At 45.2% G+C, this 26883-nt stretch overlaps 1 protein-coding gene across 7 annotated transcripts in view; it reads left to right on the top strand.

The window, feature by feature from the left end:
- Positions 1-26883, top strand: part of KALRN (kalirin RhoGEF kinase) — a 683494-nt gene that overhangs the window by 59082 nt on the left and 597529 nt on the right. For 3 of the 7 annotated variants that reach the window (XM_081571705.1, XM_081571709.1, XM_081571707.1), the window contains exon 1: positions 7297-7363. The exons of the other annotated variants lie outside the window; for them this stretch is intronic. In XM_081571705.1, coding sequence (XP_081427831.1) covers positions 7297-7363 — 67 coding nt within the window. Of the gene's footprint in view, positions 1-7296; positions 7364-26883 lie in introns of those variants that run through there. 7 annotated transcript variants of the gene reach the window in all.

Below are 26883 nucleotides of genomic sequence, written 5' to 3'. Positions count from 1 at the left end.
ACCCACTCCAGTACTCTTGCCTGGAAAATCCCATGGATGGAGGAGCTTGGTGGGCTGCAGTCCATGGGGTCGCGAAGAGTCAGACACGACTGAGCGACTTCACTTTCACTTTTCACTTTCATGCATTGGAGAAGGAAATGGCAACCCACTCCAGTGTTCTTGCCTGGAGAATCCCAGGGACAGAGGAGCCTGGTGGGCTGCCGTCAATGGGGTTGCACAGAGTCGGACATGACTGAAGCGACTTAGCAGCAGCAGCAGCAGCAGCAATGATTTGCCTCAAGTTACCAGTCAGTTAGAAAAAGACTTGTGAATTGAACTCAGTTGGTCTGATTCAGCTCAGGCCCTTTCCTAACCTTAGCAGGCTTCATATTAACTGAATAAACAGATCATACAGGGATTTGTTCTAGAATTTATGGGAATTGGTTATTTTTAAGAACCATAAGGAGAATTTATTTCATGAAAAGTAAAGTGATCATGGCAATTGATTCTTTTCTTTTTAAAAATGAGTCAAGGAAGACAGAATTCAAATTGGCCAGTGTGCTTCTCTGTGTGTGTGTGTGTGTGTGTGTGATGTGTGTGTGTGTTTGATGTGTGTGTGTTTTGGGGTGAGTGTCAGGGCATTCCAGTGAGTCAACTATTCTGATGTAATAGTGGATTACATTATGGAACAAACACAAATTATACATTTTCCAAAAAATAAAAACCCAACAATTATATAAAAAAATGTTTAGTTCTAGATATATGCTAGCCAGAATGTAGTATTTCTTTGATGATGCAGTGGGCTCTTTTTGATCCTATTGAAGTTCATATTCAAGATTATCAGCCGCCGTTGTCGTAGTCTGGTGCCTGACTTTCCTGGGCAGATATGCTGAGTGGTCTATTTGGAAAAGCTCTCTGTGGAGATGGGGAAAGCGTGGGATGAAAAGAGAAGGGAGAGTGTTCTCCACACTAAGGGCTCCCCACAGGCTGAGTGAGGCATGCAGTTTCAGCTGTGGTGACTGACATCTTTAAGTTTTTCCAAGTCAATAAACTGTGACAAGTGAGAGGCGGGAGGAAGAGTTAAGAGAAACCAAATGTCAGGGGGGCAAAAGGCCCCCAGACCTAAGGGCCCTTAGGTCACTGAGTCACATCACCTCATTTGATGGGTGAAGAAGCTGCTGTTAGTAGAGGGAATAGGGAGGCATCCCTACCAGCTGTTAGGGAAACAGAGGAGGCAATAATAAACTCTTGGATTGCCGGACTTCTGGGATCAGGGTCTGAGGTGTCCACTCTATCTATTGTTTCATTTTTTTCCTCAAGAAGAACTACTTTATAATTTAGGGGTTTGGAGAGGGCAGTCAACTGTGTTCTTTCTGGGTAGGAAGTGAGGGATTAGGAGATGAATGAGGGAGGCAAAGGAGGCACTGGGTTCCTTGAGGTGCCTTCATCAGGTCACCCAACAGGCACGTGCCCATGGAGCTTAGGGAAGAGAGTCATGGACCCTCCTCCTTGCCCCCAACACACCCCACCCGTGCTGCTTATCTAAGGCCTGGACTTCCACTCCCATTCCTTTTTTTTTTTTTTAAATATTGAATAAATTTACTTGTCATTCCAGATCATAATTTGCACAAATTAAGCTTTTTGACTTTATGTATATATATATATGTTTACTGACTCTTTGCAATCCCATGGGCTATACAGTCCATGGAATTCTCCAGGCTAGAATACTGGAGTGGGAAGCCTTTCCCTTCTTCAGGGGATCTTCCCAAACCATTCATCGAACCCAAGTCTCCCGCACTGCAGGCAGATTCTTTACCTGCTGAGCCACAAGGGAAGCCCAAGAATCCTGGAATGGGTAGCCTATCCCTTCTCTAGCAGATCTTCCAGACCCAGGAACTGAACCAGGGTCTCCTGCATTGCAGGCAGATTCTTGACCAACTGAGCTATCAGGGAAGCCCATACACACACACACACACACACACACACACACACACACACACTCAAAAAAGAAAAAAAAGCATTCCCGGTGATGGTAGAAATATATTATACTATTTTTTCCCAATTCTCTTTTTAAAAAGTTGATATATAGTTAACATACAATACTACATTTTATTAGTTTCAGGTTTGCAACATAATGATTTGTATATGCTGTGAAATGATCATCACAGTAATTCTAGTTAGCATCTATCACCACACAGTTACAGATTTTTTTTCCTTAGATGAGAACTTTAAAGATCTACTCTCTTAGCAACTTTCACGTATACAGTACAGTGTTATTAACCATAGTCTCACCATGCTGTACATTGCATCTCCATGACTTGTTTATTTTACTATAACTGGATGTTTGTACCTTTTGACCCACTTCACCTACTCTCCACTGCCCACCTCTGGCAGACCATCAATCTGTTCTATTTATAAGCTTGGTTTGTTTTTGTTCTTTGTTTTCTTTCCTTTGACCTAAGGCATTATCTTTGGCCAAAATGTAAATATTCCCCGAGGGTCTGAATACTAAGCTCTCATTGTGCAGACTTTAGAGGGGTTGAAATTATTTATCCTAATACTTTTCACAGGCCCAGGATGGGTGAGCTTTGAAAAGGCATGAGGGCACGGCTTGGTTTTTGGGGCCAGGGTGGCAGTGTTGGGGTGGCATGCTGTGGAAGGAGAGTCAGGGCCACATGGGGTTCTGGCGATTGGTGGGGGAGGAATAAGTGCTCTGGGGAGGTGTCCAGGAGGGACTGCATTTCCCTGACTTAGCAATTTGGTGTAGAGCCCAGTGTGGGGAAGGGCTGTGTGACGTCTCCAGGAGCTGAGGCTCCCCCAGTCGAGGGAGCGTTAATGATCCCAGAGGAGGTCAGAGGTGAACACAGATGAAAGCCACACAAAAGCAGGGCAAGGCAGGCTAATGAGCTTCCGCCTTTCACTCCTGCCGCCCGGCCTGATATTTGAGGTGACATTTAAAGCCATTGTACAGATGAATGCTCTCTGGAGCCTGTGGAGAGAGGAGCCTGATTCTCAGCCTCCTGGCTGGCAGCTCCTCAGCCCTGGAGTCTGGGACCCTCTACTGGGCCTTGAAGGCCCCTTACCTTCCAGGAGATTCTTCTAACTCTGCACTCCGAGGATGTGTGGGGGAAACAGGGTACACTCTAGAATTCAACTGGAATAGCTCAGTGAAGTAAGAGAGGAGAACAGGGACAGAAGCAGACAGATCCCCGTTTCAGACTCAGCTGGGGAGCTGGTTAAAAATGCAGGCCTTGGAGAGTGAGGCCGAGTTACCTGCCTGGATAACCAACCCTCTAAGGTGATTCTGCTGCCCATTAAACTTTGAGAACCTCAGAGATAGAGAATGAATGAGGTTAGCTGGAAAAGACCTCTTGGGAGAAGTGGGCTTGAATTTCAGCGTGACAGGTGATAACCTGTCTTAGGTGCTGGCCTCAGGTGTGGACCTAGGAAACCCGTTTACTTGGGGACACCTGGCTCTCACAGGAGAGACAGGCCAGTGTCCATCCCATCCATGGATGGCGTCGCTGAGAATGTGTTGTCACAGGGCTTCACTTCTCCACTTGGGTGCTCATCGCCAAGGGGACAGAAGTGGTGTGGGAGGTGGCTTAGGATGGTGTCTGCTGGAGTGTGTGATACATGTTGCAACTGAAGTACAGCTTGCAGGGCAAAATGGCAGCCTGGTGGAGCCCACTTCCTTGGGGAGAGATAGTCTTCGCTCTGCTATGCAGACTAGCAACACTACCACCTTCCCTGGTGAGCTAGCCCCGTGGGTCCAATAAGCCAGCCAGTGCGACTGAGTGGTCATCGTCCCAGGAGATGAGTGGGAAAGCTTTGGGACATGACTGCTTCTCCCCTCCCTCTGTGCTGCTTGCCTTCTGCTCCATACACTTGTGCTGGCTTTATCTGATTGGGAACACAGTGTTTTCATGTTGGGGCGGGCGGAGAGCGGGAGAAAGAACAGTGCCACGTAGGAAGAAGGAACAGTGAAGAGAAGGGAACACATCCATGTTCTGGTGATCATCCAGACGGGCATCAGCCCTCTGGGATGGATGGGTTGTTGCTGGCCTGGAGATGCTCCTTGCTTCTGAGAATGGGTCCCCGTAGCACCAGCCAGGTGGATTGCAGGAACCATGCCAACGGGAATGACCGTGCTTGCTCTGACCATGACGAAAGAAGGAACCGCCGCAGGAGTATTGTTTAAGACAAAGTGACAACAACAACAAAACCTAATAAGGCCCCTTCCTGGTCGATATCCTGTCCATTCTAATTGCACTGCAGCTAAATGGCAACTCTGACAGTCTCTTGGAACATTGTATTCATCTTCTGGAGGGGCTGCATTGAAAGCACTGCTTATGAGGCTCTGTGGGAGTTGGAGAAATGAGTAGTGGTGGACCCAGGAGCTACTGGGAGCCCAGCATGATGGGCTGAAGCCAATCTTTAGTGAAATTGCTGGCTGAATAGGTTCATCCTGGGCCTGACCCCACAGGTGACACTTATGTTCTTATGTTTACAACTTGGGGGGCCAGCGCTTGCACCCATGTTGTTAACATCTTTATTCCCTTTCTGTCTTTGAAACCGAAGCTGTGTGGAATGTTTGGCACTTGATTATTGGAAGGAGGGGAACAGGGCCAGCTGCCTTCTCCAGGCCCAAGAATGGGACGTGGAAGAGTAGCATTAGCCCCGTCAGAGTATTCTAGTTCACACAGTGCCCACACGGTCACTGGGACTTTCTGCCTCATAGGCAGGTGCTCTTTTCAAAGCCTATCTCTGTCTGGGTCTCCTCAGACCCATGTAGGAGCCACATGTACATGCCTCCCATCTCAGATCTCTCCCCAGTTGGGTTAGACAGAGCCATTTTTGGCATTTTTGTTTGGAGACTGCTCTTCTTTGGCAGCCAAAAGCCCAGAGCCAAAGAAAAAGATGAAAGGCTGTCACTCAGTAAGAGGCCACACGCAGGCCCTCTGCTGAGCCACGCTTGTGGCCTGTCAGCACTGCCCTCGGGTCCTGCCCTACTGTGAGGGCCTCCACCTCTCTATGAAAGACATCACACTTCCCCAGAGAACAATCCAGAGCCACAGAAACACTCTGAGAGAGACAGATGGCACACACTTCTTCAGCCCAGCCACCGACTAGGTATTTGACCATAAGTCAGTTATTTAACCTCTTGGTGTGTGGGTTTTCCCTTATGTAGACTGGGGAAAGTGAGTCCCATCCTACAGACCTCACAGGGTGTCTCAGAGGCCCGAGGGAGAAGATGGATGTGAAAGTTCTTTGTGAGCTGGAAAAGTACAGGCCACACCTGAATGATGGAGCCTGTTATTCATGAAGGAGGGGGAGGCTAAGGGTCAGTGCACTTCTCTCTGGAGAGAGAGGAGGAGGGGTGTGCATTCTTGTGTTAACTACCGACTGGAGTCTTGTCCATTTAAGGTAATAGTAAAATAACTCCAGGAGATCCTGCGAGGTAGCTTCTGGGCGGCGGTGTCTACTCGGTCCCAGGGCTTCTTTTCATGAAGGAACCACGATGCCATGGTAGAGCAGGGGCAGGGCCAAGCTGGAGGAGACTGTGGCTCTGCTCGCCTTCTCCCTCTCCCTCCTAGCTCCTGCCCTAGGACAGGCTTCCTCCTCAGTCTGAATTCTGTCAGAATCTGCAGCCTGTGTCATCTTGGAAGCCTGAGCCTCCGGGAAGAGCTGACGCTGAGGAGGCCTGCTCCTGCCGGCTTCCAGATGGAGACCAGGAGGCCTGGGAGGCCAGCATTTCTACTGGAACAGTGAGAAGACATTGCAGGCATGGCCTGGGCTGGGTGAAAGCAGTGATGAATGTGCACATGGCTGCTGGGTAGTTTTTAGACTTGGAGTCCAAAGTTGTTCTGGACCTGGGGTCCTCTTGATTTCACTTATGCAAACAGGACTTCTGGTCACCTCGGGGCACAGCCTCACTGGGTCAGCAGCCAGCATCCTGTAAAATGCGTTCCCAGCAATGCAAGGCCAGGGTGCCCTGTCATTCTTCCACAGGCTTTAGGTGGTGCCTAGAGACTGAGGCCCTTGCAGTCCACTCCTTTTCCTAACTTAAAAAACAAAACCATGTGGGATGCACAGACATTTGCCTCTTCGCTCATTCAGTTAGTAAATACTTAGGCACTTGCAAAGTTCAAGACTCTTCAAGGTTCAGTGATGATCACAGAGCAGATCCTGTCTTCATGGAGTTTGTGGTTGAGTCAGGAAGCAGAATCCTGTACAAAGGAGGGAGTGAAATGCAGTGGAGATGGGAAGGAGGACCAGGGAAGACTGCCTGACTCTGTGGCATTCAACTTACATGTTGGTAAAACCAGGAAGACTTGGCCGCAGTGAATACTTGGCCATAGGATGGCCATGCTCTGGATGGGAAGACCAGGAGCCAGTGCACAGAGGTGTGAAAGCATGGGATGTAAGGGCTGTGGGAGCTGAGGATCTGGCTAGAGGAAGAGGTTTGGAGCAGAAGGGGGAACGAGCCCTTGAGCACCACCATTCACCATGTGCTGGACCAGAAATTTTAGGTCCTTCCTTTCTTGGGAACCTCACAACAGCTCAGTGAAGCAAATACTGTTCTCTCTAGTTTCCAGAAGAGGAAGCTGGGTTGGAGTAAAGTGATCAAGGCCAGGCAACTGTTAAGTGGTAGCAGGATTTGAACCCATATCTATGTGACTCTGGAGTCCATGCTGTCTCTACTCTAACAGAGGATCCACAAAGGAAGATGGAGTCTGTGGCCTTTTTCTGGCCACATGGGTCCAGCAGCCTTGGACCTGGGGTGCCTGTGGTTTCCACGGAATAAGACAGTGAGGCTCTGGCTCTTGTAGGCTGGCCTCAGAGTCCCGGATGGCTGAGTTCCTGTCTTCCTATCCCTGTCTCCTGTTAGGAGAGCCACTGGCCTTTGGCATGGGAGGCAGGGGAAGCCAGGATGGTAGGAGATCCTGGAATGACATCTAAGATATGACCTTGACTGTGCAGTCTCATTCCCAAGACCACTTCTCCGCTCCCTTCTTTGTGAAGGTGCTCCCTGGTGCCCTCCCCTGCGTCTCTTGACCTTCCTTTGGGCCCCTGCAGGCTCGGTCTGCACAAGGCGGCAGTGTTCCGCACTTGTTCCTTTGTTGCTGTGAAACAGGCTCCCGGCACAGTCAGCCTCTGTGTGGGAGGACTGGTGGCTGTCTTCGCAGGCAGGCATTTGCTTCAAGCAGGCTACGCGCAAGCCCAGCGTCAAGAAATTCTGGCCTCCTGAAGTTGGCGGTGGTGGGACGAGGCTCTGCTGAGGGGACTGGCTGTGAAGGATGAGTTCAGGGGGGGATGACGGACCGCTTCTGGGAACAGTGGTATCTTTGGTATCTCCGCTTGCTCCGGCTGCTGGATCGAGGTATTCCTGGGGGGGAGAGAATGGACATGAGAATGTGTGTGCATGTGTGTGTGTGTAAGGGATAGAAGACAGAAGGTATGCATACACACACAGATTTCTGACACAGGCAGAAACAGACACACACACACACACAGAGAAAGACACAGTAGAGAAGGGAACACGGAGCAAGGAGAGAGAAGAGGGAATGAAACAGATGAGTAGCCAGCCCATGGAAAGTAAAAAAAAAAAAAGGCGACTGTTTTTCTGGGGACATTTGTGACCCATCTGGGAATCAGGAGCCCAGGGCCATTTGGGAAACGTGTATATCAGGACCTCATTTCTTGTTGGGTTGATCAGAAAACTCAGTACTGTAGTCAAAGGCAAGCTCCATCTTGCAGGAGTCTAGATGGAACCCTGAGCAGTGCAGCAAGAAGAATAGTCCCTGAGCAAGAAGCCGGGGGCAAACAGATGCAGGCTCACATCTTGGCTCTGCCACCACCAGCTCTGTGACCTTAGGCTGATTTATGAGACCTTTACGAGCTTGTTTTCCCATCTGTAAAATGGGCGTGGTGAGACCTATCTGCTGGGGTTGTTGCAGAATTCTTAGTTCATTCATACCTGTAAAACACATGACATAATGTCTGGTGCATAGTAGGTGCTTTGTAAGTGTTCATTTCCTCCTTACAAGGCCCCTCAACATCGTGGAGCTATGGCATCTGTCTGGAGGACAGCTGCCTTTGTGGGTTGTCTGTGAGCCATACAGAATTTGCAGTTAGTGGAAAGGGAAGGGAAACTCCGTTTTATTCCTCAGGTTAATCTGACCTTAATACATTTTACCTTCAAATATTCATGTGATTTAAATCTCCCGGTAATGTGATGCAAATCCAGACATTCTGTTGTAAGGAAAAGCCACTGTTAACTTGGTTGAGTAATTGATTTTTTTTTTTTTTTTAACAATGTTGAGTGTTATTTTTAAAAGTGTTGGCTCCTTTAAGAGATTCTGGCAAGATTGAAATGAAAACCGTGGTGGAAAAGGTCGCCTAGGGGAGGCTCTGCTGCCCAGCCCAAGGTGTGGTCATCTGTACTGGGGATTGTCTTAGGTGTGCCAGGAGGTCAATACCAGGTGGAAGCAGAGAGCTGCACACAGCAGGTGAACCAGGGCTGTTATCGGGGAGAAATCAAAGATGGAGGAAGCCAAACCAGCACATCTGAAAAGCAGCCTCTCACTAGCACTGAGACCAGGCCAGTAGGAGCCCAGACTTGAGATGAGATGAGAATGTTAGGAAGAGAGCCAGACCTCGTTACTGGTGAAGATCATAGACCAGGGGAAGGAGAGACCACAGGTGTGAATCCTCCTTATCTGTGTGACCTTAGGCAAGTTACTTAACCTCTCTGTGCCTCCTTCGTTGTAAAAGAAAATGATAGCACCAACTCAGAGGGTTACTGTAGGTAAAAACTACAAGTGAAATACTTATTCCAGTGCCTGGCATGAAGAAAGTGCCCCTTAAGTGTTGGTTTTCTTTACCAATGCTGTTGATTCTCACTGTCTTACAGACGTCTTAGGAAAGATAGGAACATGTGGTATATAATAACCAGGAGTTGAGAAAAGTCCAATTAAGAGTTGTTAGAGGCTTAGAGATAATTTATACTTATGTAAATTAAAACAAGATTCAAACCTAACATATGATGCTAATTTAAAAAGAAGCTAGATGTTAATATACAAGCTATATTAATAATAATTTGGTTTTATTTTTTAGGAAGTGCTTGAATCCATGAGTTGCAAACTTGGGTTCATGTTTTGGCTTCATTACTTTCTAAATGCCCTTGATTAAATGATTTACCCTCAAACTGACCCTTGGTCTGATAATTTGAAAAATGGTAAATGTTAATAATAATAATAGCTATATTGTAGAATTTTGGGGAAATTTATTGTGTTAGTGCATGTAAAAGTGTCAGGCATTGTTAGAAATGTCAGGTTAGTGAATTTATGAATTAACTAATCAACCTCTCCCCAAAACATTGTTTGCCAGAATGGTGTGTTCTTCTATGCATGTTTTGTCACCATGTGTGGCTATATTTGGAAAGTTTATGGTCTTTCATAAACAGTAATCTCTAGGGTTTTCTTTAATGTGAGTCTTGAGCAGCTTCTGACTGTATAGGGCAACTTATTTCCAGATTTTGGGGGGTTGGGTGTTGATTATGTTGCCCAGTTCTGGTTAATGAGTATCACAGTATTATACATGTATATGTGTGATGCCCGCAGCCATGTTCAAGCAGAATTTTATGATGTAGCAACTTTCCTCTAGTAACTAACGTTAGCTAACTTTGTGTAGACTGCAGCATGCTTTAATATGGTGTGCTAGACTGAGCTAGCTCATGGGAAATGCTCAATAAATATTTGTTGAATGAATGGATGAATGATGAACCTGTCCTTCTGGGCAGTGAACAAAATTCTCTGGGATCTGTCTTTAGTGTAACCGAATTTAGCTCCCTTCATCATTTTTTTAGGATTTTATGTTGTTTCACCCTTATCATTGTCATGTCTCATACCATTTTGCAAGTAACAGACCTCAAGAAAGTGAAGAGGGAGTAAGTAAGCAATAAAAAGAAGTGGGAAATGATAAGGTTAGCCCAGGAAAATGAAATAATCGACAAGCTGTGTGTCAGCCTGAGTCATTCTCCTGGCTGCGACTGGGGGATAAATGAATCTGTGATTTGACACACCTAGGAAAAGGGAGGAATATACTGGGACACATCTTGGAGCGGAAATAAACCTTATGAAGAAATGACAATGCATATACTTGGTGATTGCAAATGAATCTTTTATCTCCCTCATTATTGTTCACTAAGGGTAAGGATTTAAGAAAATAAAGGGGGTTGTTTCCTAGGACTTGACTATATGTGAGGATTTATAAGATAATGAACTGCCAGGTTGCTCAGACATGATTATTTTGATGATTTCTTTCATTAATATCAGATGCTGTTTTTACAGTGTTTGTTACAGGGCATTTGTCAACTCTGTTGATCATGTTCTGTGCTTTCAGATGGCGACTAAGGAGATGGTTCGTATGGTGGGATCTGTCCATCAAAAGAAGGGTGTTCATACAGATCTAAAACATGAGTGTGTGTATAAGAGAAGAGAAGTTAACATTGCATTTTGTTGTTGAGTTTTAGTGTATCCATGGGGACCTGACAAGTGAGATGGGGGTTTACATTTCTTTGTTTACATTTAATTTTTAAAATTTTTTTGGTCATAAAAGGGGAAGAGGGAAAAGGCAGATGCTCTTTATTTGTAGAGCATTAGGCAGTGTTTCTCAGTGTGTGGGAATAACCACCTCTGGTAGCTCATGGAATGATTTTAGGCAGTTTACAGGTGTCCCTGCATGCTCTCTTACTGGTCACTGCTTGGCAGTGTCTGGAGGACACCCTGTTTGGTTCATTGTCTTGCTTCTGCTGTGCTGTCCAGCCCCTGCTCTGACCCTATCCAGCAAGGCCTTCCTTAGCCCCACCCATCCCTCAGATCTCCCCTAATTCCTACCCCTAGTCTCCCTTTTTCCTTCCCACCAGCTTTCCCTAGGCCTCACACTCTACCCTGCCTTCCTCTCTGCCCCAGATATCTGCCTCCTCTAGCCCCTGTGGTCCCCCAGTCTTCTCTCTCTGTCCCTAGAGCTCCTTTAAAGGCACAACCCCAGGCCACCTGTAACCCTATTCCGTGGCATTCTCTATTATTCTCTAACCGTAGCCAAGACTTCATCCCTCCTCACTGCTGTGCCTGGACCAACTTGACCCCATGGATCCTGGATCTCCTGCCCTGGACCCGCCCTCCTGTGCTTTGTCATGTCCAATTCTTTGTGACCCCATGGACTGTAGCCTGCCAGGCTTCTCTGTTCATGGGAATTCTCCACGCAAGAATATTGGAGTGGGTTGCCATGCTGGTCCTCCAGGGAATCTTTCTGACCCAGCGATCAAACCCAGGTCTCCCATGTTGCAGGCGGATTCTTTACCAGCTGAGCTACCGGGGAAACCCTTCCCTCATTCCTAACTCTGAGTGTTTTTTCCTCTCAAGAGTCATGTTATATTTTCTCTTGCTCCTGCCTTTTTATGTCACTTTGCCATTATCCCCAGTCTATGAGTTTACTTTAAAAACAAATTTAAGAGATGGAGTTGATTTAAAATGATATCAAGGAAATAACTGTAGGAGGTATGTGGATATGGTGAAATGATGACAGAAATACAGAAATGACTGATGTGTGGAAAACTTAAGTGAGACTTTGAATTTACATCATAAGCTTTAGGCTGCCGATTTCTTCTTGGTGCTTTGTGTACATTCCTGTAGCTACCACAAAGTGCTTTGGATTCTGGGCCAGAAACCAGCTGGTTCTCATTCCTGGATATATTCTGGAATCATCTGGGAGCTCTTAGAAAGCGTGACGTCTAGCTCCTCCCTTGCCACCCCCTGACCTCCCTCCACCACCCCAGCCAGCTAAATTAGAGTCTTTGGGAAGGGGGTTGGACACTGGCATGTTTAAGGAGCTCTGCAGGTGATTCTAATGACAGCCACAGTTGAGAACTGCTCATTGTCAGGCTTTCACATGGATGCCAGAGAATATAGGTAAAATTGACTTTTCAGCAAAATAAATGAGGAAATCAGTCCCTATATGGGAGTGGTAAACATAGGAATGCACTAAGGAACAACATTTAAAGAACGCAATCCTTTGGATATAATCCATGCAAGTTTCTTCAGAAATTTCAACTACAACCATTTGCTATCACTGACTAAATCTTTTTTTTAATTTTTAACTTTTCTTGTTTTTAGTTTTTATTTTAAATTGAAGCATAGTTGATTAACAATGTGTTAGTTTCAGGTATACAGCAGAGTGATTCAGTTATACGTATATAAGTATCTATTCTTTTTCAAATTCTTTTCCCATTTAGGTTATTATAGAGGATTGAGCAGAGTTCCCTATGCTATACGGCACGTCCTTATTATCTGTTTTAAATATAGCAGTGTGTACATGTCAATCCCAACTCCCAATCTATCCCTGCCTCCCACCCTTCCTTCCTGGTAACCATAAGTTCGTTTTCTGTGAGTCTGTTTTGTAAATCAGTTTGTTTGTAATGTCATTATTTAGATTCCACATATAAGTGATATCATATGGTATTTTTCTTTCTAAGCATTGACTTCCCTTCATATTCCCGGGGAAAAAAGGTACCTGTGCCCCAGGATGTTGTGTGGTCCCAGCCTGCTTTGGGTTTGTGGCTCTCTGTTCTGGCTGCCTAGGGCTCCAGAGATCGGATGGTGGTTTGTCACTGCCAATGTGAACAGCCTTTCCTTACTAGCTTAGAGTAACTTCAGTAGGTGGATACTGCCCATATTCAGCTCTAATTAGAGAAAGGAAAATCCCTCTTTCCCTTCTGGATAGATGGGCAGTGAGGACAATAACTTTCCTCAAGTTACGAGGGCGTTGAGCTCTTCTTTGGCCAGGAACCTACTTGTCTTTCTCACTGAAGTTGCCTCTCCTTGCGTGGCCATTCTCTGTTGCCTCAGCCTTCAAATCTCCTAATGCTGGCTGGACAGACTCCCAATGCCTGTCTAAGCATTGGCTCTGCCCAGGTGCAGTGCAAGGTCAAGAGGTAGCTGGCCCTTATGGCTGTGGTTCTCAGTACCCAATCTGTGGTCTCACCCTTCACATGCCTGCAGCCTGCTTCCTGGCCCCTAGTTTCCCATACTGACAGATGCTCTGTCTTTGGCTCTGTCTTTGTCTTTTTGCTTTTTTTTTTTTTTTTTTGGGAGGCTTGTGTTCAGGTATCTGCCCAGCACTGGCCACTGACTGGGTCAGAGTTGTTGTCTTGCTTCAGTTCAGTTTAGTTGCTCAGTCATGTCTGATTCTTTATGACCCCATGGACTGCAGCACGTTAGGCCTCCCTGTCCATCACCAACTCCCGGAATTTATTCAAACTCATGTCCATTGAGTCGGTGATGCCATCCAACCATCTCATCCTCTGCCATCCCCTTCTCCTCCCACCTTCAATCTTTCCCAGCACCAGGGTCTTTTCCAGTGAGTCAGTTCTTCCCATCAAGTGGCCAAAGTATTGGAGTTTCAGCTTCATCATCATCAGTCCTTCCAATGAATATTCAGGACTGATTTCCTTTAGGATGGACTGGTTGGATCTCCTTGCAGTCCAAGGGACTCTCAAGAGTCCCTTCTCCAACACCACAGTTCAAAAGCATCAATTCTTCGGCGCTCAGCTTTCTTTATAGTCCAACTCTCACATCTATACGTGACTACTGGAAAAACTATAGCCTTGATTAGACGGACCGTTGTTGGCAAAGTAATGTCTTTGCTTTTTAATATGCTGTCTAGGTTGGTCATAACTTTTCTTCCAAGGAGCAAGCATCTTTTAATTTCATGGCTTCAGTCACCATCTGCAGTGATTTTGGAGCCCCCCAAAATAAAGTTGTCTTGCTTAGCCCATTCCTAGCCTGCCTTGAATGCTAGAGACCCACCTTGGTTTGGCTTGTCCTGTTGCGTATATGTGCCCAGCATGGTATATAGCTTCTTTGTACCAACCTTTATAACTTGTTATTTCCTTTCTATGGCTGGTGGGGAAAAGGAAATCACAGCTTGTGTATGAAAAGCATGTAGGCTGGTTCTTCTTTGCTGGGAATTTTCTAATTAGAGGAGGTTAGGTTGTAATCAGCTTCCCATTGAAGTTGAATGTTCATACACTACACAAAGAAGTTACTTTAACTTAGTTTTTAAGTGATTAATAGATATCTCTTATTCAGTTGGCTGGTTCCAAATAGGAAAAGGAGTACGTCAAGGCTGTATAATGTCACCCTGCTTATTTAACTTATATGTAGAGTACATCATGAGAAACCCTGGGCTGGAGGAAGCACAGCTGGAATCACGATTGCTGGGAGAAATATCAATAACCTCAGATATGCAGATGACACCACCCTTATGGCAGAAACTGAAGAAGAACCAAAGGGCCACTTGATGAAAGTGAAAGAGGAGAGCGAAAAAGTTGGCTTAAAGCTCAACATTCAGAAAACTAAGATCATGGCATCTGGTCCCATCAGTTCATGGTAAATAAATGGGGAAACAGTGGCTGACTTTATTTTTCTGGGCTCCAAAATCACTGCAGATGGTGACTGCAGCCATGAAATTAAAAGATGCTTACTCCTTGGAAGGAAAGTTATCACCAACCTAGACAGCATATTAAAAAGCAAAGACATTACTTTGCCAACAACGGTCCGTCTAGTCAAGGCTGTGGTTTTTCCAGTGGTCATGTATGGATGTGAGAGTTGGACTATAAAGAAAGCTGAGCACTGAAGAATTGATGCTTTTGAACTGTGGTGTTGGAGAAGACTCTTGAGAGTCCCTTGGACTGCAAGGAGATCCAACCAGTCCATCCTAAAGGAGACCAGTCCTGGGTGTTCATTGGAAGGACTGATGTTGAAGCTGAAACTCCAATACTTTGGCCACCTGATGCGAAGAGCTGACTCATTTGAAAAGACCCTGATGCTGGGAAAGATTAAGGGCAGGAGGAGAAGGGGACGACAGAAGATGAGATGGTTGGATGGCATCACCGACCCAGTAGACATGGATTTGGATGGACTCCGGGAGTTGGTGATGGACAGGGAGGCCTGGCGTGCTGCGGTTCATGGGGTTGCAAAGAGTCAGACACGACTGGCGACTGAACTGAACTGAACTCATTCAGTTGGCTTCTGGCACAAAACCACTTTCTTAAAGGGACCTATTGTTCAGTAAAAAAATTGATTTCAGCACCCCTTGAAACACTACCTCAGCACAATTCCCCATTGCCCCACAGGATAATCTCCCTAGCAACCTTCATATTTTCTCTTCATGATTCAAGTGCTTCCACTTGAAATACCTGAAGCTTCCCCATCTCACAATTAATTCACATCCTTCCCCTTCCAAACCACATAGCCCCTTTGTCTTCCAGAAAATGTTCCCCCAGTTAATCATACTGGTTCTGTTCAAAGACACATGGGCATTTAGGTGCAAGGCCAGTGTTCTGTGATTTACGGTGGTAGAAGGACACACCTGATGGGGTGGTTGTGAGCCTTGAAGGAATTAATAAGTGTGGCCAGGGCCTGGTATGAATAAGTGCTCAGTAAGCATGCTGTACTCCCAGATTTCTATTGTTTTTAGGAGCTTAGTTGCTTCCGGGGGTCCGTCTCTTCCCTTGTGAGTAGAGCGTCCCCGGGGGCAGGTCCTTGTCTCCCCATCCCTTAGTATTCTCACCTAGACACCGAGCTCAAAGTTGTATCCTGTCATGCATGTGCGCACAGTCATGTCTGACTCTTTGCAACCCCATGGCCTAGAGCCCGCTAGGCTCCTCTGTCCATGAAATTTTCCAGGTAAGAATACTGGAGTCGGTTTCCATTTCCTATTCCAGGGAATCTTCTTAACCCAGGAATTGAGCCTGCATCTCCTGCATTGGCAGGTGGATTCTTTACCACTGTATCTTATCAAGAAACCCAATAAAGAGGCTAACAGAGTATCCGAACTATCCAGGGAACTCAGAGGTGGTTATCATGGAATTGTTGGTTGCGGGTAGAGAACTGTAATGACTTGACAGTTCCAGTATCTTATCCCCCTTGGTCCTCACTATGTCTCTCTGAGAGCAGTTAATTTAGTTCCCCTTTCACCAGTAGGAAATCAGCTTATAAAGGTGAAAAGACTCTGCTCTAGTCACAGAGCTACTAAAAGAAGAATCAAGATCCAAGAACCCCAGCTCTCACTTCGGATGAGTTCTTTCCTCTACCTGTTCTTGTACTGGTGGGGGGACCCCATCTTTCTCGCTATCTGGCAAACGTGTTAAACTGGGGTGTGTGCCCACTTCCCCTGTCAGTAGAGAGTAGAGTGTATCACTGGGATGTTTTTTCTGTGGTGTGAGATCACTAGACAAGATATATCTAGGCCAAGTCCTAGGGGAAGGACACTGATAGCTGTGCTGTGAGGTCCTGGTGTGGTGTTTCTACCCAGTGAGGAGGAGGTGACTGCGATGTGAGAACAGTAAAATAGCACTTTCTGGGCATGGTATGGGGCTTCCCAGGTGGCACAGTGGTAAAGAACCCACCTGCCAGTGCAGGAGATGCAAGAGATGTGGGTATAACTCCTGGGTTGGAAAGATCCCCTGGAGGAGAAAATGGCAACCCATTCCAGTATTCTTGCCGGGAAAATTCCATGGACAGAGGAGGCTGGTGGGCTACAGTCTTATTGGGTCACAGAGTCAGACACAGCTGAACAACTAAGCACCCACATGGCCTCCCAGTGCTTGTTCTTCTGTTGTGGCATTTTCAATGATAACTGAGGAGAAGTGGGGCAGCTGTGTCCCTGGATGGTCAGAAAGCCAGCTGTGGATTCCCAGTATAGTTGATGGGTTTGCTCTTCACCTTGTGGATGGAGGGTGGTATGTTACCAAAGAAACTGTCAAAACAATAAATAGTATTGTTAATATTAGTGGCAGTAGTAATACTAGCTGGAGAAGGAAACGGCAACCCACTCCAGTACCCTTGCCTGGAAAATCCTATGGACAGAGGAGCCTGGTAGGCTGCAGTCCATGGGTTCGCTAAGGGTCGGACACGACTGAGCGACTTCACTTTCACTTTTCCCTTTCATGCACTGGAGAAGGAAATGGCAACCCACTCCAGTATTCTTGCCTGGAGAATCCTAGGGACGGCGGAGCCTGGTGGGCTGCTGTCTATAGGGTCGCACAGAGTCGGACACGACTGAAGCGACTTAGCAGTAGCAGTAGCAGTAATACTACCTACTAAGGTCCCAGGTATAGCAGGGAGTGTTTAGGAGTAGGAGGTAGGATTCATGCCCTCAGGAACTTACAGTTCAAATTCCTGAAAGATCTAAAACCAGTGGTAATCTATCTGAGTCCCTGTTGGCCCTTCTATCAAGTGATGGATCTTATGAAAAAGATCCCGTCCAGCTTTAATATTCCATGGTTCTATGTGGATAATACCTGTAATAAAAAGATAGTGTGAAGAATTGATGCTTTTGAACTGTGGTGTTGGAGAAGACTCTTGAGAGTCCCTTGGACTGCAAGGAGATCCAACCAGTCCATCCTAAAGGAGACCAGTCCTGGGTGTTCATTGGAAGGACTGATGTTGAAGCTGAAACTCCAATACTTTGGCCACATGATGTGAAGAACTGACTCATTTGAAAAGACCCTGATGGTGGGAAGGATTGAGGGCAGGAGGAGAAGGGGATGACAGAGGATAAGATGGTTGGATGGCATCACTGACTCAATGGACATGGGTTTGGGTGGACTCTGGGAGTTGTGATGGACAGGGAGGCCTGGCGTGCTGCGGTCCATGGGGTTGCAAAGAGTCGGACATGACTGAGTGACTGAACTGAACTGAACTGAAGTTGTGTACAACTCTCACAATCCCATGAACTGTAGCCTGCCAGGCTCCTCTGTTCATGGAATTCTCCAGCCAAGAATACTGGAGAATACCTGTAATACCTGTAGATAATACATCCACAGTGCCTACAATATATCTGTGTGATCCCACAAGGTATTTCATGTTGAATTGCTAAGCAAGTACTATGCACTCACAACGGGGAGAAGTAGTTGGGTCTGAAGGAAAGAGGCAGTATTACTGCTTCAGCAAGTATCTTCTGAGAACCTACTATATGTTGTGCCTTATTCAAGAGCCTAGAAATACAATGCTGAAGAAGATAGTGTTCTTGTCTTCATGAAGCTTTAGGATTTAGCAGGGGAGATACTAACAAATACCATGGTAAATAATACAATGGCAGGTAAATTAAAGAGGAGAGAACGGACTTAAGCTTTAGTAGTACTTAATGACAAGGATGGAAGTTGGAGGGTACAGATTGCCTAGAACATCTGTGTGGTAAGAGTTCAGTTTGGAAAGGTAGGTTGGGATCATCCTGTGAAGATTCTTGTTTGCATATCAGGTTAAAGACAGATAAGAGCGGAGCAGGAGCATTTCGTTTTTTTAAAATGTATTGAACAATTTCCATGTACCAGGCAGTAGAGCAGGTGCTGAGAATACACAGAAGTATAACAAAATGCCCACTTCCTTCATTCAATTGAAGTATGTCTGTTTTTCTAGAGAGTTAGGATAGGAGATCCTTGGTTTTGAGTCATCTGCCCCAAAATGATAGTGAAATTGATACTAGCTCAGGAAAGACAGTATAGGGGAAAAGGTGACTGGTATAGATTGGTTTTGGAAAGTGTGGGTGTGGGGAGACAGTGTCAAAGGGATGGGAAGAGTATTCCTAAGATAAGAAGAAGCCAGGATACAATATATTCTTGAGGGTAGAGGAGAAGGGACAGTTAGGGGTCCCCATCTGCAGGGAAGTGGGGCAGTGTGAGGAGTTTGGTGACAGAAGGCATTGGTGACAACTCATAGCATTGTTTCAGCAGCCTTGATGAAGAGAAACCAGATTGCGGTGGGAGGAGGTGGTGAAGATGAGGCGGCAGCAAGCGCATATTGTTTGTTTGAGAAATATATTGGAAAATGCAAGGTAAAAATAGAATGGTGGTTGATGGGACATTAGGGTCAAGCAATGGTTTTGTTAAAGAAGGGAGGCTTGAATGTGCTTGAGGCTGGGGGCGGGAGCCAACGATGAGAGAAGTTTGAAAATGATGAACAGAAATGGATCGATTAATCCATTCAAGAAATATTCATTGAGCACTGACAGTGTTGCAGGCACCAAACTATTTGCTGGGGATACAGCATGAATAAGGCATGAAGTGTTCATGAAGTTTACATTCTAATGAGTGAGGCAGACTATCCATGAGCCAAGCAACAGTTGAATTGAAAAGAGCTTGTGATAAGTACTGTAAAGTGCAGCAACGACCTGGAGGAGGTAGGATTGGGTTGACTGAAGAGTGCAGATGGAAGTGGAAGACTGGAGGAGGGAGAATGCTTCCTCTGCTGGAAGGAAGGAAGAAGGGGGTGCTTAGAGAGTTATTTTTAAGTAGGAAAACGGAGAAATGAGGAAATGCAGTTCGGATGGCCTTGATATGCTTAGCAAAAGAGTAGGCAATGTTATGGGGTGTGACTGAAGAGGTAGGTAGTTTAAGACTTTGCGTAGGCTCACCTGTTTCATTCAAGCTGCCAGTAGGGCTGTGTGTAGGGGGTGTTATTCTTCATTGCATAGGTGAGGTAGCTGAGGAGACTCAGAGGGACCCACAGCTAGAGAGTATGGGGGGAGGAGTAGGTCTGTCACCTGGGTACTCAGCCATTGGGTAGCTCAGAGCAGACTGCTAATGAGTTGAGCCTTCCGCTGCCATCAAGAGTTGATTCAGTCCTGCTCCCTCCTGAGAGACAAAACCCTATACTGCACCCTGGGGGAGACCCTTGGGGAGAAGATGACACCTGTGCAAGAACTGTGTTAAAAACTGATAAGTCAAGTCCTCAGCATGTACTTACTATTAAGCACACTGTCGTTGTATTTGGATTTTTAAGGATTTAGATAGAGCAAGGGAAAAGGGTATTCAGGGTAAGAGAAAATGCAGGGGATTTTCTAGTGATTCAGAGGGAAGGTGTAATCAGAGAAGACTGGGGCTTTATCAGATAGAAAGTGAATTTACTAGTTCAAGAGATGGTATTGGGCTAAGTAAGATAAGTGGTAAGAGGAAGTTTTCATTTCTCATCCTTTTGCCTCCATAACTGTACCCTCAGCAAAAGAAAAAAAGAGACAGAGTTGGAAGAGACCTCTCATTTTAGAGATGAGGAAACTGAGCCCAAAGAGATGATTTTACCTCCTAAAGCCATACAGTTAGTTGTTGGCTGAGCCTACCTTTGAAGCAAGGATGCAAAAACTGCTAGTTGAGGCCTCTTTTCCTTATATTCCCTTGCAGTTTCAGCTCCATTCTGCCCCTTTTAATGCGCTCAGCAGCCCCAATAGTCATTGTTATGTGGAAGACTGGAGGAATTCATGGGTTTGAAGGGTGCCTAGTTTGAATTAAGCTTTTCAAAGCTCTAGGAAAAGTTCTAAGAAGCCCCAAAAGCAGAATTGTATTTTTTTCTCTGTCCTCCCTTGTTATTATCATGAAAAATAAGCTGAGTGGAGTTGGAAGTGGCACCTCCTGGCTCTCCTGATCTATTGCAGAATCACGCTCTAAAGAACTCAGCCCTGAGCAAAAGCAGAGGAGTGTCTTCCCTATAAACTCAGGCTAGGAGGAAGAACTGGCGTGGGGCTTTTAATCTACATTCATGCCAAATGAAATCTGCTAGATGGGATATAATGAGCTCCATATTTTATAGACTATTTTAAGCTGGTCTCAAAATAAAGTACAGGACTAAGGGTGGAGGAAGGACGTAAGTCTTGGAGGAAAAAATGCCATAGCTTACTCATCAGTGTTTTCACTTTAATGATCCCAAACCCAGTACAAGTCCCTCAGTGACACTGTAATGGAAACCACATTTTTTTTTTCCTTCTGGAAGTTTCAGGATGAACACAGCCAAATGCTTTGAGGCACAATTAAGGTTACAGACTCCTATCCCCAGTAATACACGGACCTTTCACCCCAGGGGGCTCAGCTAGAGAGAGTGTGGTTCAAAAGCAGCTGAAATTATAAAGACATTTCTTCCACCAATCTCTGGCTCACCACAGCTTCTTTTCTGGGCCTTCCCCCCTTGCCCCCTCGCCGCCACCTCCGTCCTTCCTCCCTCCCCTTCCTCTTAACCGCTGCCTCATCCCTGGGACGGAGTAAACCAACACATAAATAAATAAGAACCCTAGTCCTGACTCCTCCTCTGCCACAGGGAGAGAATCTCAGGCAGATACTGCTGTGTCGCAGTAGGCTGGACAGGGCTGGCAGAGGCAGACACACATGGCAGCCAAGGGCCCCTGCCAGTAGGTGTGGGTCCTGGGAGGGGGTGGTGCCTGTATCATCAGTAGGTATGTGAGGAGTTGGGGAATATTGTGCACATTACAGGTTTGAAAGTCCACCTCATAGGAAGGTCTTGAGGATCTAAGAGAACAAGGTGGCCCCTTCTCCTGTGTTTGAACATGATGGGTTGAGAACACTTTGCAGCTTGTTTGCCTCAGCCAGCTTTCTGAATCTACATAGATCAAAGTTAAGAAACTTGGCATGGCCGATTCAATTATGTGGGATTGTTTTTTCCCTCTTAACCACATCTTGAACACCTGGAATATGTAAGATAGTGGGAACCCTTGGTTCATGTATACAAACTCTCTCTGGCCAATTTCTGTCCCATCTTATCATGTAGGAAAGGCTCTGGTTAGCACAATGACCAAAGGAAGGACTAGGGTGTTTGCCCCCTGGTGGCCTTGGACCCATGCTTTGCCCCTAACAGTGGTGATTCTGGGACAGAGCATAGTGAGACCCAACTGGTACTTTGCTTGTCTCCTTGTAGATCATGCCACAGCTCCGTTTGTCTTCTCATGACCTCCATCACCAAAGGGCAAATAGTCATGTTCATAATATTACCTTAGAAGACATATTAATGTGAGTACATTCTCCATTCATCTAACATGTGTTAAATACCTCTCCGAGCCTCAGCTTCCTCATTTGAAGAATTAGGGTCATGTCTCTCTGTGGTCGTCATAAGAGGTCATCACTAAATATTTCCAGCTCTACACCTTTCAGGCATACAGTAAGATTCCACTTTCCTACATCTTTGGCTGTGTGAGTTACTTTGGCCAATGAATTGTAAACAGAATTAGGTGTTTCATTTCCATATGGAAGCTTTAAAAATAAAGTACGATTTACTTGATTCTCTCACTGTTTCATCAATTACAGGATCTCTGTTGGATTTTAAAGCCTCCATCAGCATGGGACCTTGAGTGACTATGAACATAGCCCTCTGCCGAACCATTTTGAAGATATAATATGAGCAAGAAATAATCTATTTTTTCTGTATACCAAGCCTGTATTAACTAATTTGTATTACCTTATAAGGCTTCATGGGGAATTATGAAAAATTGAAATATATATGTTGTGTATGCCACATAGCAGGCATTTAAAAACGGTGGATACTTCATTCTCACTATGAATATCATTTAGGATGTGGCTGCAGGTAACTGAACCTAAACTCAAAATGACTTAAAGAATAAATAATTCTCTTTTACTACTTCTTTTAGCGCTTAACAAGAAGTTCAGAAATTGGACCATTAAATCAGAGGTTCAATATCATAACCATATTCTCTCTTATTTAGTCTACTTGGGTTCATTAGCAGAGAAGTCAATGGCAACCCATTCCAGTACCCTTGCCTGGAAAATCCCATGGATGGAGGAGCCTGGTGGGCTGCAGTCCATGGAGTCATGAAGAGTCGGACCCGACTGAATGACTTCACTTTCACTTTTCACTTTCATGCATTGGAGAAGGAAATGGCAACCCACTCCAGTGTTCTTGCCTGGAGAATCCCAGGGACGGCGGAGCCTGGTGGGTTGCCGTCTATGGGGTCGCACAGAGTCGGACACGACTGAAGCGACTTAGCAGCAGCAGGGTTCATTAGATTTCTGATGTCTACAGGTTGCAACTCACCAGTTTTGGAAAATTCTCTGCCATTTCCCAGCCCCCCCCCCCGCCCCCTTCTCTTACTTTTGGGATACAGTTGATTAAAATGGAAATTCCTTGAATTCATTTTGAAAGTGATTGAAGTTGAAATTTCTCACTGTATCTTTTATATTTCTTATCATTCTATATTTTCATAACTTTATCTTTCCATAATACATCCTAGATGTTTCTCTTCCACTTAATTTTTTCTTTTATCTTAAAAAAAATTTATTGAAATACAGTTGGTTTACAATGATGTGTTAGTTTCAGGTGCACAGCAAAGTGATTCTGTTCCATTGTTCCATTATAGTTTATTATAAGATATTGAGTATAGTTCCCTGTGCTATACGGTAAGTCCTTGTTGGTTATCTACTCCATAGACAGAAGTGTGTATATTTTAATTCCAAACTCCTAATTTGTCTCTCCCCCCATCCTTCCCCTTTGGTAACCATAAGTTTGTTTTCTATGTCTGTGAGTCTATTTCTGTTTTGTAAATAAGTTCATTTGTATAACTTTTTTTAGATTCCACGTATAAGAAGTGTCATATGATATTTGTTTATCTTCTAGTTTGATTCTCTATTCAGCTGTACGTAATCTACAATTAAACTTGTTCGTTGACTTCTTAATTTCAAGTGTTAGATTTTTCCATGCTAGAATCCTTACTTAATTCTCTTTCAAATCACTTAAAAAAAAGCTTTTATATATTGTCAGACTTAAATGATGCAAGATCTTGATCTAATTTTTCAGAAATAACATGACACCTGTCTTTATTTTGGTTTAAGTTGTTTTCTGCTTAAGTTGCTTCTAATTGTCTTTAGAAACAAACAAACAAAAAAAGCTTTTAGTTTAATTAAAAAAATCTTTTAAGCTTGTCCTTTATTTCTTTGACCACAATAGATATATTTGCTCCATAGTCTCTATTTTATAATTCCAATATCTGAAGTCTTTGTGGGTCTGTTTCTGTAGTCTGCTGTTTCTGATGATTCTTACTCAAAGTATCTTTTTCCTTGTGTTCTCTTTGGTTGTTTCCTGGTCATTATTTTTGAAAAAGATTTTATGAGAATAATTTGAAGCCTAGAATGGTGACTTTCTCTTGCAGCAATTGTTTTCTTTTTCCAGACTCCAAGGGGTACCACTAGTCCAACTCTACCTTAACCCAAGTTGAATGCTCAAGGTTCCTTGGACCCAGATTACAGGCAGCTGTGTTTCAAGTTTTCCTAAGAGCTGGAATGTTTCTTCTAGATTGACTTTACCTTGAGAGTGAAACCCTCCCTCTGGAGGAAACCCAGCTTAGTGTGGGGTATTATATATCAGAGCTCCTTCATTGGGCTGGCTCTGAACTTTGATTTCTGTTCCCTTTTTTCTTCCTGGCTGCCAAAAGCACAGCTTCCTTTTGCCACTGTTTCTTACAGGTTGCCAGATACTTTCAGGGCAAAAAGTAGCTTTGTGTTTTAAGGCAACTTCTTTAGATTCTTACTTTCTTCAAGGCTTTGGCCTACTTACTTAGCTCTTTAATGCTTTTAAGACAGTTAAGAGAAAACCCCACAGACTTTCTTCAGTGGGAGGATTGGTTCTAATTGCCCAACCAACCATTACAAGAAATGAGGGTCCAGGACTGTATTTCTCTGCACTGTTCTCTTCCTTATTGTCCCAAGATGGCTGCCACAGTTTTGTATGTCTCGTGAACAATGCACAGCAACTGAAAGAGACTGTTTTTCATGCATGTGTTCCAAACAAGTGGCCAGAAAGTGCATGCCAGTTCCATGATTAGTGTAACAGAAGTAGCATTTACCCTGTGGGGCTGAAAGTCTCTCTGCTTCCCATGAAGCACACAGATACTTGATTCCTGAATGGAGTCTAGGTCCTCAAAGCCAGGAAGAAGTGGGTAAGTGGCTACTGAGCAGGAAAACAACTGTATCTATCACAATCTGTGCTCAGCTAGAGAAAAAGATTAAGAAGTGTAGCCATGTTTCTTGCCTATTTGGGGAACTACATGCTCTGAATGATTGCAGAAAACTGTAAAGCCACACCCTAATGGAAAGGATTCAGAAATGTCGAGGGCATGTTCCTTGAAAACTCACTTTGGAACCTAAAAACTGTAAAAATTTTGTATAGCCTGCCATCACAATAGAATACTTTTGTTTAATCAAAATATCCAGAACCAAAATTCTATAGTAGAAAGAATGGCCTCATAGGAAATTTATTCACAAAATTTAATCACACTACAAATTACCTTTATAAATTCATACTGCATAAAATCTAATGCATATTATATGGCTCCACTGGGTGAGCTGGGTCCATCCAGGTGTTTCTAGCAGAAATGAGGTGCAGCTTGCAGAAGAAGGACCATATTAAGATCTAAGAATACTCACAGACCTTGGGGACATGGGCGTCACTTCCCCAGCAGGGCTTCTGGGAGCGTCACTTCCCTAGAAGGCTGTCCTTGCTCTAATACACCTGCCCTCATTCCCTAGGAGCAGGGTTGGAGCATAGAAGTGAGGTCTGAGGGCACCAAAGACAGCTTTTCCTGCAGGCCACTTGCTCCCTGCCTTTGGGAAACCAGATGGACTCCGTGTCCTCTCTTTGGGACAAGAGGACCCATAAGGAGAGACATTTACCCCCCTGCCCTGCCCTGTCTGGCCCCTCTGTAGTTTCCACTTGAGGAGAGGAGGTCCAGTTCCTGACCCAGTGCCTCCCGCAGGTTCAGAATCCATCTCCCTCCCTCTCTTTTTTCATAACCCATGTCTATGGCTTGACCACATCTTAGTAGTTCCCTTTATCAGTACATTACTTGCTCCAGGTTGCTAGCTCTTGTCTGTCCTACACTCTACCTGTCCTGCACCTCCCAGGACCCCCCTGCCTCAGGCCCCTTCCTTTCTTCCTCCGATGGGCCTCAAAGAAGATACCCTCGAAGACCCTCAAAGACCCTCAAAGAAGATACCTGAAGAAGGTGTGTCAAGCAGCTTGAATGTGTGCATATTTTGGTCATGGGCAGATGAGTGCAGCTGAGTTTGGGGTCGGTGCTTTCAAGTGGGGTGAAAGTGAGTCAAAAGTAGTTTCCGTCCCCTTTTGTCACCACCATGCTATTTCATCCTTAAACTCTGCTGGTTAAAGCTCTTGATTTGTACAACCAGACTCCTTTAAAAACCAAAGAAAAACCTAAAGCTTAATAAAGTTTGGAAGCATCAAGCCCAGTGGCTAGGCTTAGTTTGCTGATGGACTTGCCTTTAAGGCAGTATGCTGAATGGTTCAGTGTGAACCAGAAGTGGTTCAACTCTGCCACTCACTACTGCATAATATTTGCTATGTCACTTGGCTGCTCTAGGCCTTAGTTTCCTCATTTATAAGATACTCACAATATCAGTTGTTATCTTGTAGGGTTACTGTATGGATGAAGTGATGTTAGCTGTTAATTCTTAACCCATATAGCCTACAGTTTACCTTTTGGATGAGAAAAGGGTGGTAGAATGGTCAGGAGGGGATCTGGGGCCTAGCAGCTTGATGGGCAGGTTTTAAAAGGGTGAGGGAGACCATGTGCTGCCAGTGCTGGATACCGACCGAGCTCTGTGGGAGGGCAGTAGAGTCTGTTATCAGGAATGGAATCGAAGAGCAACCTCCTCTGGCCTTGAAGTTTGGCCTGAGGCCCTGGGGAAAAACTTCTGCCTCGAGTTGCCCCATGTACCTTGTTGTTTCCTGCAGGTATGGAGTCATCTATCAGTTACTCCTTCGAAGACCCTGCCTCCTTTCCTTGAGGCGACTTGCCAGGTGGCCAAGCTGGGCTGCCCCTGAGGGGCACTTCCTTGCCCTCTGTTCAGGTTCAGCCTTTCAGCTCAAGGTGCTTCCTGCCTCCCTGGAGTTCCTTCTCCATTAAGTAGATTAAGGGTTTGGATGACCCAGCCCAGAATAATGGACACACTAATTGGCAGGCATAGAAAGCTTCAGCGCTGATAAAGCTTCAGGCCCTGGGCAGTATCTGCTGAAACCCAATCTTATCGAT

Source organism: Giraffa tippelskirchi, chromosome 2 (assembly GCF_054371585.1).
Source record: "Giraffa tippelskirchi isolate mGirTip1 chromosome 2, T2T-mGirTip1v1.2.pri, whole genome shotgun sequence".
Classification (NCBI taxonomy): Eukaryota; Metazoa; Chordata; class Mammalia; order Artiodactyla; family Giraffidae; genus Giraffa; species Giraffa tippelskirchi.
The sequence above is the reverse complement of the archived record's forward strand: the minus strand, read 5'-3'. Positions and strand labels throughout refer to the sequence as shown.